General features: G+C 47.0%; 4 protein-coding genes across 5 annotated transcripts in view; 2 read left to right on the top strand and 2 right to left on the bottom strand.

Moving 5' to 3' along the window:
• The window catches only part of acadsb (acyl-CoA dehydrogenase short/branched chain), a 27,679-nt gene extending 26,348 nt beyond the window's left edge, over nt 1–1,331 (bottom strand). The window contains exon 1 of the mRNA XM_079850871.1: nt 86–1,331. Coding sequence (XP_079706997.1) covers nt 86–115 — 30 coding nt within the window. The 5' untranslated portion in view covers nt 116–1,331. The remainder of the gene's footprint in view (nt 1–85) is intronic.
• On the bottom strand, nt 175–12,924 carry pstk (phosphoseryl-tRNA kinase). 2 transcript variants are annotated; one of them, XR_013819148.1, is made up of 7 exons: nt 12,308–12,924; nt 6,643–7,291; nt 6,346–6,547; nt 2,418–2,493; nt 2,142–2,235; nt 1,385–2,031; nt 175–889 (listed from the first exon to the last, which is right to left on the bottom strand). XR_013819148.1 is itself a non-coding variant. In XM_079850870.1 (6 exons), exons 1-6 carry the CDS (start codon nt 12,491–12,493, stop codon nt 1,835–1,837), a joined length of 1,404 nt encoding a protein of 467 aa, XP_079706996.1. In that variant the 5' UTR covers nt 12,494–12,915; the 3' UTR covers nt 175–1,834. The 2 variants fall into 2 exon arrangements, 1 of the variants encoding a protein (XP_079706996.1); XM_079850870.1 differs by having other exon boundaries at nt 175–2,031; nt 12,308–12,915.
• On the top strand, nt 937–1,404 carry LOC307146663 (uncharacterized protein; the record flags this gene model as incomplete). Its single annotated transcript, XM_079850872.1, has 2 exons — nt 937–1,239; nt 1,372–1,404. The coding sequence occupies 2 exons, from the start codon at nt 937–939 to the stop codon at nt 1,372–1,374; spliced, it is 306 nt and encodes a 101-aa protein (XP_079706998.1). The 3' UTR covers nt 1,375–1,404.
• The window catches only part of LOC307146660 (poly(ADP-ribose) glycohydrolase), a 34,031-nt gene continuing 31,152 nt past the window's right edge, over nt 12,122–15,000 (top strand). Inside the window, exons 1-3 of the mRNA XM_079850869.1 lie at nt 12,122–12,154; nt 12,786–12,841; nt 12,924–13,181. Of these exons, the coding sequence (XP_079706995.1) occupies nt 12,786–12,841; nt 12,924–13,181 (314 nt within the window). The 5' untranslated portion in view covers nt 12,122–12,154. The remainder of the gene's footprint in view (nt 12,155–12,785; nt 12,842–12,923; nt 13,182–15,000) is intronic.

The raw sequence follows: 15,000 nt of genomic DNA on the forward strand, positions 1-15,000 counted from the left end.
CTCAGTGTCAGGTGTGTTGTGTGCCGAAGCTTTAATATCGAGCGTGTTGTTTTAGTGTATTCTGTTGTCTGTAGTTTGTTCTGACCTGTCGCAGCATTCTGAATCCGGGCGCCATTGTGGCTCTGCGTCACTGTCTAAAGTGTCCGGGGGAAACAAGCAGCGGCACTCACGGAAAACGGCATAAACACCTTTATTTTACAATTATAACAAACACACTAACAATGCCATTTTACTAGTAATAATCTATAATACCATCCGTCAATTAGTAAAATAATCCTAGCGCTACTTATCCTCTGAAATTTATTTATCACAAACTGGAACCAAATGGAGATTCGTCAAAAGGATAATCGGATATATTTATTAAATAATAATGCATTATGATTTATGCATTGTATATGAGCTCACTGAATGTATTGACTCAGGTCAACTACATAATTCATATTTATTTATACCCATCATTGTTCTGAAAAAGTTTTTTTTAAAGACAATTAATCATCAATTTAAATATATGCAAATATTTCAGACAGTCAAACGATGAGATGAGTGAAAAATTCGAACACTGACCTCTCTAACCCTAACTGACCTTTAACACTATGAGCATCAGTGACCTCTGACCCAATAATACAGATTCACTGTCCGTCGGTCATACTGAATTTGAGTGTTTGTGACTGATGCATTGAAAACATTTACAGTATTTAGAAACCCAGTTGACAGAGGTCATAAATGATGGATTTCAGACGTCAGGGATGTTCCTCATGGTGTTCCTCATGGTGTTCCTCATGGTGTTCCTCATGGTGTTCCTCATGGTGTTCCTCATGGTGTTCCTCATGGTGTTCCTCATGGTGTTCCTCATGGTGTTCCTCTGGTGTTCCTCATGGTGTTCCTCATGGTGTTCGGAGTCAGTGATGTTCCTCATGTGTTCCTCTGGTGTTCCTCATGGTGTTCCTCATGGTGTTCCTCATGGTGTTCCTCATGGTGTTCGGAGTCAGTGATGTTCCTCATGGTGTTCCTCTGGTGTTCCTCATGGTGTTCGGAGTCAGTGATGTTCCTCATGTGTTCCTCATGGTGTTCCTCATGGTGTCCGGAGTCAGTGATGTTCCTCATGGTGTTCCTCATGTGTTCCTCATGGTGTTCCTCATGTGTTCCTCTGGTGTTCCTCATGTGTTCCTCATGGTGTTCCTCATGTGTTCCTCATGGTGTTCCTCATGTGTTCCTCTGGTGTTCCTCATGGTGTTCGGAGTCAGTGATGTTCCTCATGGTGTTCCTCATGGTGTTCCTCATGGTGTTCCTCATGGTGTTCCTCATGGTGTTCGGAGTCAGTGATGTTCCTCATGTGTTCCTCATGGTGTTCCTCATGGTGTTCGGAGTCAGTGATGTTCCTCATGTGTTCCTCTGGTGTTCCTCATGGTGTTCCTCATGGTGTTCCTCATGGTGTTCGGAGTCAGTGATTTTCCTCATGTGTTCCTCTGGTGTTCCTCATGGTGTTCCTCATGGTGTTCGGAGTCAGTGATGTTCCTCATGTGTTCCTCTGGTGTTCCTCATGGTGTTCGGAGTCAGTGGTGTTCCTCATGGTGTTCCTCATGTGTTCCTCTGGTGTTCCTCATGGTGTTCCTCATGGTGTTCGGAGTCAGTGGTGTTCCTCATGGTGTTCGGAGTCAGTGATGTTCCTCATGTGTTCCTCTGGTGTTCCTCATGGTGTTCGGAGTCAGTGGTGTTCCTCATGTGTTCCTCATGGTGTTCGGAGTCAGTGGTGTTCCTCATGTGTTCCTCTGGTGTTCCTCATGGTGTTCGGAGTCAGTGATGTTCCTCATGGTGTTCCTCATGGTGTTCGGAGTCAGTGATGTTCCTCATGTGTTCCTCTCGTGTTCTTCATGTGTTCTGACAGCGTCTGGCGTGTGCGGCGCTCAAACGCCAGCAGTTTCTCCTCAGGGAAAGGAGTAAGGTCCTTCTTCAGATCCTGCAGGAACCGAGTCTTCAGCTCGTTCAGCTCTTTGGCGAGAGCCTTCAGCACATCTGGAGACGCCTGCGCTTCTGTGAGACACAGCAGAAGCGAAACACATCACACACACTCTGAAGAAACACACATCTCAAACACTCTGAACAGGCTCATATTAGCCGAGGTTAGCATGACTGTCCTGTACCGCGAGCCGAGGCCACGGCGTGAGACACCAGGCGTCTGCAGGTCTGGTCGGCCCGATGGAGAGCGCTGGATGCACAGATCCGTCGGTCCGCCTCCTGAAACACAGAGCATCGCATCAGAGGAGGGTCTGATCACTACAGACTACAATCATCATCATCTGTCTGTGTTCATCCACTGTAATTGTGTCTTAATGCGGCAAGAGTTTTAACGAAACCGACCCAAACCACAGCAGTGGAACAGGTGAGTTCTGTGCGCGTGTGTAACTGAACGTTCAGACCTTCTGCGGAGACTCATCCTGGACGGGCTGCAACGGGTTCTCCAGCGCCGACGCCAGCAAGTCCATCAGCTTCTGCCTTCAGGAGACGGAAAGAGGAAACGGGAAGAAGAATCATCATCTGAGACAATCAAACACACAAATATTACATCAGACGATCTGTGGATTTAAAGTCACCATGGAATCAAAACGGATGATTCTCGTTTATTCTAAATGATTTATGGGTGCACATCATCATTGTTTTAATAATCTTAAATCAGAATAACTTTTCTAGCAGAATCTCTTCTCTGATGACGCCCTACAGTGCATCCGGAAAGTATTGAAATGAATGAATGAATGAATAAGGCATTTATATAGCGCTATCATATGTTGTACTGTACACCCAAAGCGCTTTACAATCATATCAGGGAATCTCTCCTCAACCAGCATCCACTGGGATGATGCGACGGCAGCCACAGTACAACAGCACCAGTGCGCTCAGCACAGTGGCCTCCATCATCCGTAAATGGAAGAAGTGTGGAACCACCAGGACTCTTCCTAGAGCTGAGCGATCGGGGGAGAAGGGCCTCAGTCAGGGAGGAGACCCAGAACCCGATGGTCACTCTGAAAGAGCTCCAGCGTTTCTCTGTGGAGAGAGGAGAACCTTCCAGAAGAACATCCATCTCTGCAGCACTGCACCAATCAGACCTGAGAACCTTCCAGAAGAACAACCATCTCTGCAGCACTGCACCAATCAGACCTGAGAACCTTCCAGAAGAACAACCATCTCTGCAGCTCTCTACCAATCAGACGGAAGCCACTCCTCAGTAAAAGGCACATGACAGCTCGCCTGGAGTTTGCCAAAAGGCATCTGAAGGACTCTCAGATCATGAGAAACAACATTCTCTGGTCTGATGAAACAAAGATTTAACTTGCCATTCAAAAGGCCTGAATGGCAAGCGTCATGTCTGGAGGAACTGGGAGACTTGTCAGGATCGAGGGAAAGATGAGGAACTGGGAGACTCGTCAGGGTCGAGGGAAAGATGGGGAACTGGGAGACTCGTCAGGATCGAGGGAAAGATGAGGAACTGGGAGAGTCGTCAGGATCGAGGGAAAGATGAGGAACTGGGAGACTAGTCAGGATCGAGGGAAAAATGAGGAACTGGGAGACTCGCCAGGATGGAGGGAAAGATGAAGAACTGGGAGACTCGTCAGGATGGAGGGAAAGATGAGGAACTGAGAGACTCGTCAGGATCGAGGGAAAGATGAGGAACTGGGAGACTCGTCGGGATCGAGGGAAAGATGAGGAACTGGGAGACTCGTCAGGATGGAGGGCAAGATGAAGAACTGGGAGACTCGTCAGGATCGAGGGAAAGATGAGGAACTGGGAGACTCGTCAGGATGGAGGGAAAGATGAAGAACTGGGAGACTCGTCAGGATCGAGGGAAAGATGAGGAACTGGGAGACTCGTCAGGATCGAGGGAAAGATGAGGAACTGGGAGACTCGTCAGGATCGAGGGAAAGATGAGGAACTGGGAGAGTCGTCAGGATCGAGGGAAAGATGAGGAACTGGGAGACTCGTCAGGATCGAGGGAAAGATGAGGAACTGAGAGACTCGCCAGGATGGAGGGAAAGATGAAGAACTGGGAGACTCGTCAGGATGGAGGGAAAGATGAGGAACTGGGAGAGTCGTCAGGATTGAGGGAAAGATGAGGAACTGGCAGACTCGTCAGGATATAGGGAAAGATGAGGAACTGAGAGACTCGTCAGGATCGAGGGAAAGATGAAGAACTGGGAGACTCGTCAGGATGGAGGGAAAGATGAGGAACTGGGAGAGTCGTCAGGATTGAGGGAAAGATGAGGAACTGGGAGACTCGTCAGGATCGAGGGAAAGATGAGGAACTGGGAGAGTCGTCAGGATTGAGGGAAAGATGAGGAACTGGGAGAGTCGTCAGGATCGAGGGAAAAATGAGGAACTGGGAGACTCGCCAGGATGGAGGGAAAGATGAAGAACTGGGAGACTCGTCAGGATCGAGGGAAAGATGAGGAACTGGGAGAGTCGTCAGGATTGAGGGAAAGATGAAGAACTGGGAGAATCGTCAGGATCGAGAGAAAGATGAGGAACTGAGAGACTCGTCAGGATCGAGGGAAAGATGAAGAACTGGGAGAGTTGTCAGGATCGAGGGAAAGATGAGGAACTGGGAGACTAGTCAGGATCGAGGGAAAGATGAGGAACTGGGAGACTCGTCAGGATGGAGGGAAAGATGAAGAACTGGGAGACTCGTCAGGATCGAGGGAAAGATGAGGAACTGGGAGACTCGTCAGGATCGAGGGAAAGATGAGGAACTGAGAGACTCGTCAGGATCGAGGGAAAGATGAGGAACTGGGAGACTCGTCAGGATGGAGGGAAAGATGAAGAACTGGGAGACTCGTCAGGATCGAGGGAAAGATGAGGAACTGGGAGACTCGTCAGGATCGAGGGAAAGATGAGGAACTGGGAGACTCGTCAGGATCGAGGGAAAGATGAGGAACTGGGAGAGTCGTCAGGATCGAGGGAAAGATGAGGAACTGGGAGACTCGTCAGGATCGAGGGAAAGATGAGGAACTGAGAGACTCGTCAGGATCGAGGGAAAGATGAGGAACTGAGAGACTCGCCAGGATGGAGGGAAAGATGAAGAACTGGGAGACTCGTCAGGATGGAGGGAAAGATGAGGAACTGGGAGAGTCGTCAGGATTGAGGGAAAGATGAGGAACTGGCAGACTCGTCAGGATATAGGGAAAGATGAGGAACTGAGAGACTCGTCAGGATCGAGGGAAAGATGAAGAACTGGGAGACTCGTCAGGATGGAGGGAAAGATGAGGAACTGGGAGAGTCGTCAGGATTGAGGGAAAGATGAGGAACTGGGAGACTCGTCAGGATCGAGGGAAAGATGAGGAACTGGGAGAGTCGTCAGGATTAAGGGAAAGATGAGGAACTGGGAGAGTCGTCAGGATCGAGGGAAAAATGAGGAACTGGGAGACTCGCCAGGATGGAGGGAAAGATGAAGAACTGGGAGACTCGTCAGGATCGAGGGAAAGATGAGGAACTGGGAGAGTCGTCAGGATTGAGGGAAAGATGAAGAACTGGGAGAATCGTCAGGATCGAGAGAAAGATGAGGAACTGAGAGACTCGTCAGGATCGAGGGAAAGATGAAGAACTGGGAGAGTTGTCAGGATCGAGGGAAAGATGAGGAACTGAGAGACTCGTCAGGATCGAGGGAAAGATGAGGAACTGGGAGACTCGTCAGGATCGAGGGAAAGATGAGGAACTGGGAGACTCGTCAGGGTCGAGGGAAAGATGAAGAACTGGGAGACTCGTCAGGATGGAGGGAAAGATGAAGAACTGGGAGACTCATCAGGATCGAGGGAAAGATGAAGAACTGGGAGAGTCGTCAGGATCGAGGGAAAGATGAGGAACTGGGAGACTCGTCAGGATCGAGGGAAAGATGAGGAACTGGGAGACTCGTCAGGATCAAGGGAAAGAAATAATGAAAATAAAGAATTTAAACCATTTTGGAATAAGGCTGTAACATAACAAAATGTGGAAAAAAGTGAAGCACTGTGAATTCTTTCCGGATGCATTTGTTCTTGTTACAGAAGCGTTTCACTCAAATATACAACTTTATCGAAAGGAAAAGACCAGCGTAACCTCCCTTTCATGCAGAGTTTAAACACGATGTGTTTGTGTTTGACCCACAGGCCTCGGTCTGCGATGCTCTCGGAGCTGTGTGTGTGTGTGTGTGTGTGTGTGGTTGGTTGTGTGTTTGACCTACAGGTCTCGGTCTGCGAGGCTCTCGGAGGCGTGTGTGTGTGTGGTTGTGTGTTTGACCTACAGGTCTCGGTCCGCGAGGCTCTCAGAGCCGTGTGTGTGTGTGTGTGTGTGTGTGTGTGTGTTTGTGTGTGTTTGACCTACAGGTCCTGGTCTGCGATGCTCTCAGACCCGTCCAGCTTGAGGCTCTGCTGTTCCCAGCGGTTCCGGCTCTCGTTCGGAGGCTCCATGCGCTCACACACCTGGACCAGCACCTCCTCAGGGACTCTCTGAGATCTCTGCCGGTTCCTCTGGACACACACCTGCAGCGGACAGTGCAGGAACACCTGGCAGAAGCCCACACCGTCTGTCCAACACACACATACAGACACACACAGGACATCAGCACACACTCTCCAGCAGCCCGCCTCAGAAACACAGAAACACAGGAGCTGCACCTACACTTCCTCGCCAGCTGGTGGATTTGGAACCTCATGCTCTGGTAGTAGAAGTTGTCGTCCAGCAGCAGGACGAGCGGCTGCGAGAGTGTGTGTGTGTGTGTGTGTGTGTGAGAGACGCTCTGCTGCGAGTGTGTGTGTGTGTGAGAGACTCTCTGCTGCTGCAGCATCTGCTGGAAGCGCATCCAGATGCCATCAGCACTCTCTGAGAGTGTGTGAGTCTGAGTCTGATCGGAGAGTCTGTGAGTCTGAGCGGAGAGTGTGTGAGTCTGAGTCTGATCGCAGAGTGTGTGAGTCTGAGCGGAGGAGAGTGTGTGAGTCTGAGTCTGATCGCAGAGTGTGTGAGTCTGAGCGGAGGAGAGTGTGTGAGTCTGAGTCTGATCGCAGAGTGTGTGAGTCTGAGCGGAGGAGAGTGTGTGAGTCTGAGTCTGATCGCAGAGTGTGTGAGTCTGACCGGAGGAGAGTGTGTGAGTCTGAGTCTGATCGCAGAGTGTGTGAGTCTGAGCGGAGGAGAGTGTGTGAGTCTGAGCAGAGGAGAGTGTGTGAGTCTGAGCGGAGGAGAGTGTTTGAGTCTGATCGGATAGTGTGTGAGTCTGCTGCAGGAATTTCTCCAAACACATCAGAACCGTCTTCCTGTGCTGCTTCCATTCAGTCTAAAAAACAAAACAATACAACAGACACATGAGCCAGAAAAAGAGAACAGAAAACACTGTTAAAACACTCACACACACTCACTCATTCACACTGATGATTGCTGCATAAACTAGGTCAGCCGGAACCAGGAACACTTCCTATAACACCTGATGTACTTGTTACATCATAAGAAGAATGGTGTAGTCAACCATATCCGGGCCGTATCCAGATCAGATGGAGGACCTGCGCCTAGACACGACCACAACACATGATGTAGTCAGCCGGATCCGGGCCGTATCCAGATCAGATGGAGGACCTGCGCCTAGACACGACCACAACACATGATGTATTCAGTCGGATCTGGGCCGTATCCAGATCAGATGGAGGACCTGCGCCTAGACACGACCACAACACATGATGTAGTCAGCCGGATCCGGGCCGTATCCAGATCAGATGGAGGACCTGCGCCTAGACACGACCACAACACATGATGTATTCAGTCGGATCTGGGCCGTATCCAGATCAGATGGAGGACCTGCGCCTAGACACGACCACAACACATGATGTAGTCAGCCGGATCCGGGCCGTATCCAGATCAGATGAAGGACCTGCGCCTAGACACGACCACAACACATGATGTATTCAGTCGGATCTGGGCCGTATCCAGATCAGATGGAGGACCTGCGCCTAGACACGACCACAACACATGATGTATTCAGTCGGATCTGGGCCGTATCCAGATCAGATGGAGGACCTGCGCCTAGACACGACCACAACACATGATGTAGTCAGCCGGATCCGGGCCGTATCCAGATCAGATGGAGGACCTGCGCCTAGACACGACCACAACGCATGATGAAGTCAGCCGGATCCGGGCCGTACCCAGATCAGATGGAGGACCTGCGCCTAGACACGACCACAACGCATGATGTAGTCAGCCGGATCCGGGCCGTATTCAGTCAGATGGAGGACCTGCGCCTAGACACGACCACAACGCATGATGTAGTCAGCCGGATCCGGGCCGTATCCAGATCAGATGGAGGACCTGCGCCTAGACACGACCACAACGCATGATGAAGTCAGCCGGATCCGGGCCGTACCCAGATCAGATGGAGGACCTGCGCCTAGACACGACCACAACGCATGATGTAGTCAGCCGGATCCGGGCCGTATCCAGATCAGATGGAGGACCTGCGCCTAGACACGACCACAACGCATGATGTAGTCAGCCGGATCCGGGCCGTATCCAGATCAGATGGAGGACCTGCGCCTAGACACGACCACAACGCATGATGTAGTCAGCCGGATCCGGGCCGTATCCAGATTAGATGGAGGACCTGCGCCTAGACACGACCACAACGCATGATGTAGTCAGCCGGATCCGGGCCGTATCCAGATCAGATGGAGGACCTGCACCTAGACACGACCACAACGCATGATGTAGTCAGCCGGAACCGGGCTGTATCCAGTCAGATGGAGGACCTGCTTGATGTACCAGCAGCTCTCATACAAACATAATGCTTGTGGACTTACGCATTTTCTGAATAATTAGTAAGCTGCTCTTATACACAAATAAACAATAAAGAGTCTAATCCAATCTCCAATCTCATTTCTCTGTCTTACCCCTTCCCCTTCCCCTACCCCTTTGTCTGCGTCTTCCCCTTGCCCCTCGATACCGAGTGAAGGGGGGGTAGGGGGAAGAACGTTTCTCTAAGAAATGGGACACCACTCGATTACCGTTTGCGTCATCTTCCCTTTCCGCCAGCTGGCTGCTATGTCAACAGAGACGATACGCGTTGACATAAACAAACGAAGATGCCGTCGTCTCGGTTTGTGATATCGATTGCCTGGTCTCTCTTTATTTTTGCACGCTTGTGTGCCATCAGTCAAAGACATTGTTTCATTGTATTTAACGGCGGCGCCGGCGACACCATATAAGCAAAACATTAGCAAACGGCAAATAGCGCATAGCTGCTAGCTAGCGGTTAACTAGCGATTCAAGACAAAAACATTACAATTAAAACCGCTTGAACATTTTATTAAAAGTATCATAAAACACGAGTGTCATTAAACTGCTGAAAATACTTACATTTGTGCGACTCACTTCTGGGAAATTCCTACCCCTCTCTATCAACTGTGGTCCTCCGCAAACTTCGTTTCAAGGGCTGTGTAGCCCTACGCCTTGGCCCTAGCCCTTAATCAAAATGAGAATTGGGACACCACTTCCCCTCACATGAACGCGCAAAACCGAGGGGAAGGGGTAAGAGTAAGGGGTAAGACAGAGAAATGAGACGCAGCCTAAAAGACTTATGAAACTGTTGCTGTATACCACAATAAAAACAGCTTATATGAAAAAGTAAAAGTCAAAATATAACTTTTGTGACTGGCATTGCACTGATACACCAGTGGAGGGCAGTAAACCTGCGTATAACCTACATATAACAGATCTGTGATGTAGTCAGCCGGATCCAGATCTGGGGTCCGTTCTTCGTACGTCGCTAACTCACTTAGCTGGATTTGATTGTTGGCGATTCGGCATGATCTTGGATTGTTTGGTTCTTCGACACTCATCCTGGACTTGCTGTCATAGCAACATGTGCGCAAACTTAAACCTGTTCGGGAGCAGCTTATTTCATGTTAACAGGATTAGATCCCGGCTTCATAAGCGGAGCTGATACGGGAAGTCCAGCGCAGCGCGATAGTGCACTTTCTTTCTGAGATTTTTTTTTTTTTCTCGTGATTCGTGAGATTGTCGTTTTTTTGTGGCATTTCCAAGCCACTTAAGACCCAATGTTGTAAAGCATTTTTTTTTTAGGCTATCATAATTTTTTATGAAGATCATGCAATCATGACCATGCCGATTATGTATCACTCAGGCTTCACTAACGTGATTGGTACCATAGACTATAGGCTAGACCATAGACTGCCATCAAGGCCTCAATGAAGGGGATTATGTGAACAGAAAGGGGGTTCACAATGTAAATGTGCAGCCCAGTTACTATTGTGATTCTTAATATTCCAGATTAGTAATATTTTATCAAATAAAAAAAAAAGGCAGTTGACTAAAATCTTCCATATCACAAATGTGAAAGCAAAATGGCCAGGATCTGTGCATGACTTAAGAATTTTCAGAGATTCACATTTATGCACATTATTTGAAAGTGGTAAGGAAAGTTCCACAATTAAATATCAAGCTCACTGTATTACATACACTTATGCTGATCCTAACAGAACTGCATTTTTTCATAGGTGATTATGACATGTTCCTGCAGACAGGTGTTTTATGACCCCATTCCCTGACCCAAACCAGTTACAGTGCAGCTCTAGCCAGGACAAGGACACACAATGAAATGAACTTTGGCTAACTAAAGGGAAGATTTCAGTGTCTGAGAAGTCTGAGGGTTGCACACCTGACAGGGCCTGTGACATTGTTGCATGTGCCATATTACACAACATTGCCAAAAAAAACACTTTTCATTAAATGTTTAATAAAAGACAAATATGCTTAGTTCCTTGAGTTTTATTTCAATTGTTCTTTGTAAAGAAAAGCCAGTGGTCAAGTGCCTGCAACAAGAGATATTAGACACATGCCTCATGCAACAAATAAAAAGGAAAAGTTGTCTATCCACTGCCCACCTGTAGGCCTATGTCTCCTCTGTCTGTGCAGACTCTTCTGTAGGCCTTTCTGTAGATGTGGAATCCTGCAACTTATATTGCAGCCATAAAGCATACAAGTATAAATTAAGTAAAGTTATTTATGCACTTGCAGGTAGGCTAGTTCCTCCATATGACAGTTATCTGAGAGGGTTTATTCACTGTCCAGTGCAATGGAAACAAATGGACATTATAAAGTCTTATACTTTCTTTCCTTTGGAAAGTTAGAAAATGTCCACTTACTGCACATATTTCAGCCACTACTTTCTTGGGAACAGATACAAGTGTTGGTGTATTGTGTAAAAGTGCACAAAAGAGGAAAACACAATGTCATTACAATGAACTACACTCGGGAAAAATGTGATCAATAACTCATGGCAAAATATATTTACATGAACATAAGTTTATCAGTTTTCACTTTCACAAGTCAAAGCAATTCATCATTACTCAAGATTTAACAGTTGAAATGACTATATTACGGCCTTAATCTAATGCAGCAAATATTATTTTACAGTGTAGGCTACTAAGATCTTTTTTATTTTTTTCTCAGCCTTTTTCTTGGTTGCTTTTATAAACAGAACACCAATTATTTAACAGTGCCTTTTATAAAAGAGACTATAATATAACAAAAAATTACCATTATGTAGAATATTTTTGTACTTCACTTTTATTTGTTCCCATGTTCTAGTGTGGTGACTCTGACATTACAATGCACAAAGTAATTATGCAATTATTAAAATACAAAAATATAGGCTAATAAGTGATAAAAACATCTATCATGGCCACTTCTAACGGATTTAAATTGTCTGCTACTTTTTGCCAGCCCTCTCTCCTGGCTTTTGCAGACTTTGAGGTGTTCCCTGGCGTTTTGATTAAACATTAAAATTCCTAATAAACTTCGACTATTAGTTCTTGCTCTGCTGAGGAGAAAAACTGAGCCGCTCTTTGGCCACGCTGAGCAGCCAATAGCAGCGTTGCTGATCAATGTTTCTACTATCGATACATATCCCCTTTTAACCAGCGCATGAACGCGCAATTATCTCAGATAACTCAATCCAGCGATACTAATCATATCCGGCAAGTGTGTTCGAAGAGCCGAGTTAGCCAGATCATGATTCGCGCGATGATATCATCTTGGATGTGTCATTTGATCTCGGATGTAATAAGCAACATACGAAGAACGGGCCCCAGATGGTGGACCTGCTCCAGACACGACCACAACGCATGACGTAGTTATGACTTGCTCACACACACACACACACACACACACACACACACACTCTCACTCTCTCTCTCAGATGATTTTGACAGCCAACATCACAGTACGACACTGTACAGAGACGAGACATAATAACATGTTTATCATAACATGAAAGAGAAACCTCTTGCCAGTCGCGCGCTGGGATCAGTTCGTCATACGTCACGAGCAGCGTCATCCAGCCGAGCCCGTGCGCGTGGCTCCGCAGCTCGTGCGCCAGACGGGATTTCCCCGCCGCCGGTAAACCGCACAGAACGCACAGGCACGCGCGTGCGGTAGACATCGGAGAGTTGAGCTGGTCAGAACACATAGCAGCGCGTCAGAACACATGCGCCCCACAGACCCCGCCCACTCGCAGAACATCGACCGCTCATTGGTTACTGGCACTAAGCGTCAAGAAAACAGGAAGTCAGAACCGTGCACTTCAGTATCTGCATGGAATCCATCCTTATAAACTTTAAAACTGCGAGTGTGATCCGATTAGTGCAGGAAATAGTAACCTTGAACACGACGGGACCGTTAATTGTTGTATGTTAATATATGTCCTGATACTCATCACATCAGTGAATTATATTAGAGTTTTCTTTATCTTTATTCCTCAGATGTCAGACTGCGAGCCGCTGAAGAAGCGCCAGAGGCCGCTGGAGTCTGAAGGAAGGTAACAAAAGAAGTTTAGATCCAAACTTTAACAGCTGAAGTTTCTCTAAATTATCATTTATAATATGATTTCTATTAAACAGGCCTGAAGATGCAGAAAACCAAAGAAAAGAAGCCGTTCGTCCTGAAGGTTCATCTAAACTCCAGAGGAAGATGCAGATCCCAGGAAAAAGCCGTCAGAAGTCTCTGGATCTCTGGCTGCAGAAGCCCAGTGTGACCCGGAAGCGCTCAGCTCACACTGACCTCTCGACCTCACCAGAGCGCGACCCCGCGAGGATCCAGCCCAGACAAGCCGGTTCTGATCCGGAGGCGCGCAGAATCACACACTTCTTCACTAGCAGGTGAATAACGCTCTCATTTGTCTCATTGGACAGCACAGATGCGCCTGTGACGGCGAGCGCCAATCAGAGCGGCGAACGTCAGGATACCTAATTAATATTCATGATGAGGGATTGTAGAATTAGTTTCTGGAGAGTTTAGTTTTTAATCTTTGCTATTTCTGTATCCGTGGCAACTATTACATGATTCAGATCCTTGATAATTAATCAGATACAAACTGTAAACGTTATGAAGTTTATGACGCGCAGCTGATCTGCCGAGAAACGGAAAGTGAAAGTGAATAAAGTGAAAGTGAGTGCGGACAGTGATGGACGGGATTCAGGACTCGAACAGTGGGATTCAGGACTCGAACCCTGGGATTCAGGACTCGAACCCTGGGATTCTGCTCGTGTGTGTCGCGGTGTTCCTCGTGCCGTGTGTGTTCGGGCTCCTGAGGGCCTCCGCGGTCGGTAATCAGTAATCTCTCTTCTTCTGTCTCAGTGTGATGATGGTTTCATGTTTAGAGGTAAAGCTGGTCTGATGTTGTTGTAGAACCTGACAGAAGTGTGTCGGATGATGAGGATCAGATTCAGCCACAGGATCTGCTCGACCTTCAGCAGTTTCCGCAGATTAGCGTGAGTTTGTGTGATTAAAGCTGCTGTCCATGTTTGCTAATCCCTGACAGGAAGTGCTCCTGCTTCATGTCTACAGCGCTTTACCAGTACAGAGTCTCACAGCAGCTTCACAGTGATGACAGGAGATTACAGTAACAGTGCTCAGGCTTTACAGCAGATCTAGAATAAAGTTATTGTCCAGATAAAGTTAGTTTTGATCAAATCACTTCCATTGTAAAGATCATTAGTTATTAACTTAGCGGCCGCTGACACACACCACTTTAAAGGTAGGGGAGGTCAGAATTGTCTAAAAAAACTTTTATTCAAATTTGTTTAAACTGTCTTTATATACCAATACATAATTAAAATGCAAGTACTCTGAAATAGAGAGTATAAAAAATTGAGTGACTCTAGTGTATTTAATCTTCAATAAACACAGCTCATTAATTCCATTCACTCCCACCTAAAAACAGTCGCGCACCTGGGCAGAGCCAGTAATAGCGGCGGTAGTCATGGCGACGGAGAGTGACAGTCACGCAAGCCAATCACTTGTTTCGTCCCGGTAGGAATTAATGAGCTGTGTTTTTTGAAGATTAAATACACTATAGTCACTCAATTTTTATACTCTCTTTTTCAAAGTACTTACATTTTAATTATGTATTGGTATATAAAGACAGTTTAAGCCAATTTGAAAAAAAGTTCTTTAGACAATTCTTACCTACCCAACCTTTAACTGAAAACTAAACTTTTAATGTGTTCTGGACTTTCATTTACACAACAGCAGTGTTTGATGCTCGAGAACGCAAACTTTGAAACAGGATCCACGGTGCAAGTTTGCTAAAGTGATGAACGCTAAAACAGCAGAATCAAGCCGAAGCTGGTCTTATCTGGGTAACTCTCTGTCAGATCTAGATTTGGTCAAGTGTTGTTCACAGTCATTAATGACGTTTACTGTTGGACTGAGTCACTGAAGAACCAACTTTATTTTCTGCAAGATCCTCCTTTTTTACTAAACGTCTTTTAATGCAAGTAGACAAAGTTTGAATTTAGTAAGCTCTCCTTAGGAACGGTTTAATCAAATATTCCAGAAAAGGGTTAGAATTTGATGTCAGCATCTGGTGTGACCACCATTTGCCTCACGCAGTGCAACACATCTCCTTCGCGTAGAGTTGATCAGGCTGTGGCCTGTGGAATGTTGGGCCACGCCTCTTCAATGGCTGTGCGAAGT

Source organism: Squalius cephalus, assembly GCF_949319135.1.
Source record: "Squalius cephalus genome assembly, chromosome: 19".
Taxonomy (NCBI): Eukaryota; Metazoa; Chordata; class Actinopteri; order Cypriniformes; family Leuciscidae; genus Squalius; species Squalius cephalus.

Coding starts and splice junctions, on each gene's coding strand:
- pstk (XM_079850870.1), bottom strand. CDS start 12,493: ATGTGTTCTGACCAGCTCAACTCTCCGATGTCTACCGCACGCGCGTGC. Junction 6,548..6,642: donor CCACCAGCTGGCGAGGAAGT/GTAGGTGCAGCT, acceptor TGTGTTGGACAG/ACGGTGTGGGCTTCTGCCAG. Junction 2,494..6,345: donor AGCATCGCAGACCAGGACCT/GTAGGTCAAACA, acceptor CGTCTCCTGAAG/GCAGAAGCTGATGGACTTGC.